We start from the raw sequence: 501 nt of genomic DNA, 5'->3' as shown, positions 1-501 counted from the left end.
TTTTTCAACCTAGTGTCTGAATCTTCTTACAAGCAAAATTATTATATAACTCATGCTATTATTATGGAAGTAGTATGTCATTCAAAATAGCGATTTGGGGATTTACTACCTGATGCTAAACATTGGTATAAGGGAGTATTTCACTAGATACTTTATGTTAAGAATATAATATACTTATATGGGTCATATGTTCTTGGTGTGAAAATTCTTTTTTGTCCTAAGGTCTGTTCACATTTGGATTTTTTCATATCAAATATAGTTCCAAACTTCCAATATTCAGAGGCATTATTGCAACAGATTTTTTCTTTATTTAAGAATACCAAAGCAGTACCTAATTATGTTTCTGTTCTATATGACAATCTGTTTGATTTGATAGAGTACCAAGAACATTATTACCTGGTGTGCGTAGTTCTCGTCTAAGAGACCGTCAGAAGGAAGAAAGAGAGTTTTTAGTAAAAAAGGCTTTCATAGAAGATATGCTGCAGGAAAACAAACTTCTAT

At 31.1% G+C, this 501-nt stretch overlaps 1 protein-coding gene across 1 annotated transcript in view; it reads left to right on the top strand.

Annotated features, from left to right (window-relative positions):
- The window catches only part of LOC107616396 (probable lysine-specific demethylase ELF6), an 8,968-nt gene that overhangs the window by 3,860 nt on the left and 4,607 nt on the right, over positions 1-501 (top strand). Inside the window, exon 5 of the mRNA XM_016318357.2 lies at positions 377-494. Within this exon, the coding sequence (XP_016173843.1) occupies positions 377-494 (118 nt within the window). The remainder of the gene's footprint in view (positions 1-376; positions 495-501) is intronic.

This window comes from Arachis ipaensis, chromosome B09 (genome assembly GCF_000816755.2).
Source record: "Arachis ipaensis cultivar K30076 chromosome B09, Araip1.1, whole genome shotgun sequence".
NCBI classification, from domain to species: Eukaryota; Viridiplantae; Streptophyta; class Magnoliopsida; order Fabales; family Fabaceae; genus Arachis; species Arachis ipaensis.
Note: the sequence above shows the minus strand (reverse complement) of the source record. Positions and strands in the feature narration are given on the sequence as shown.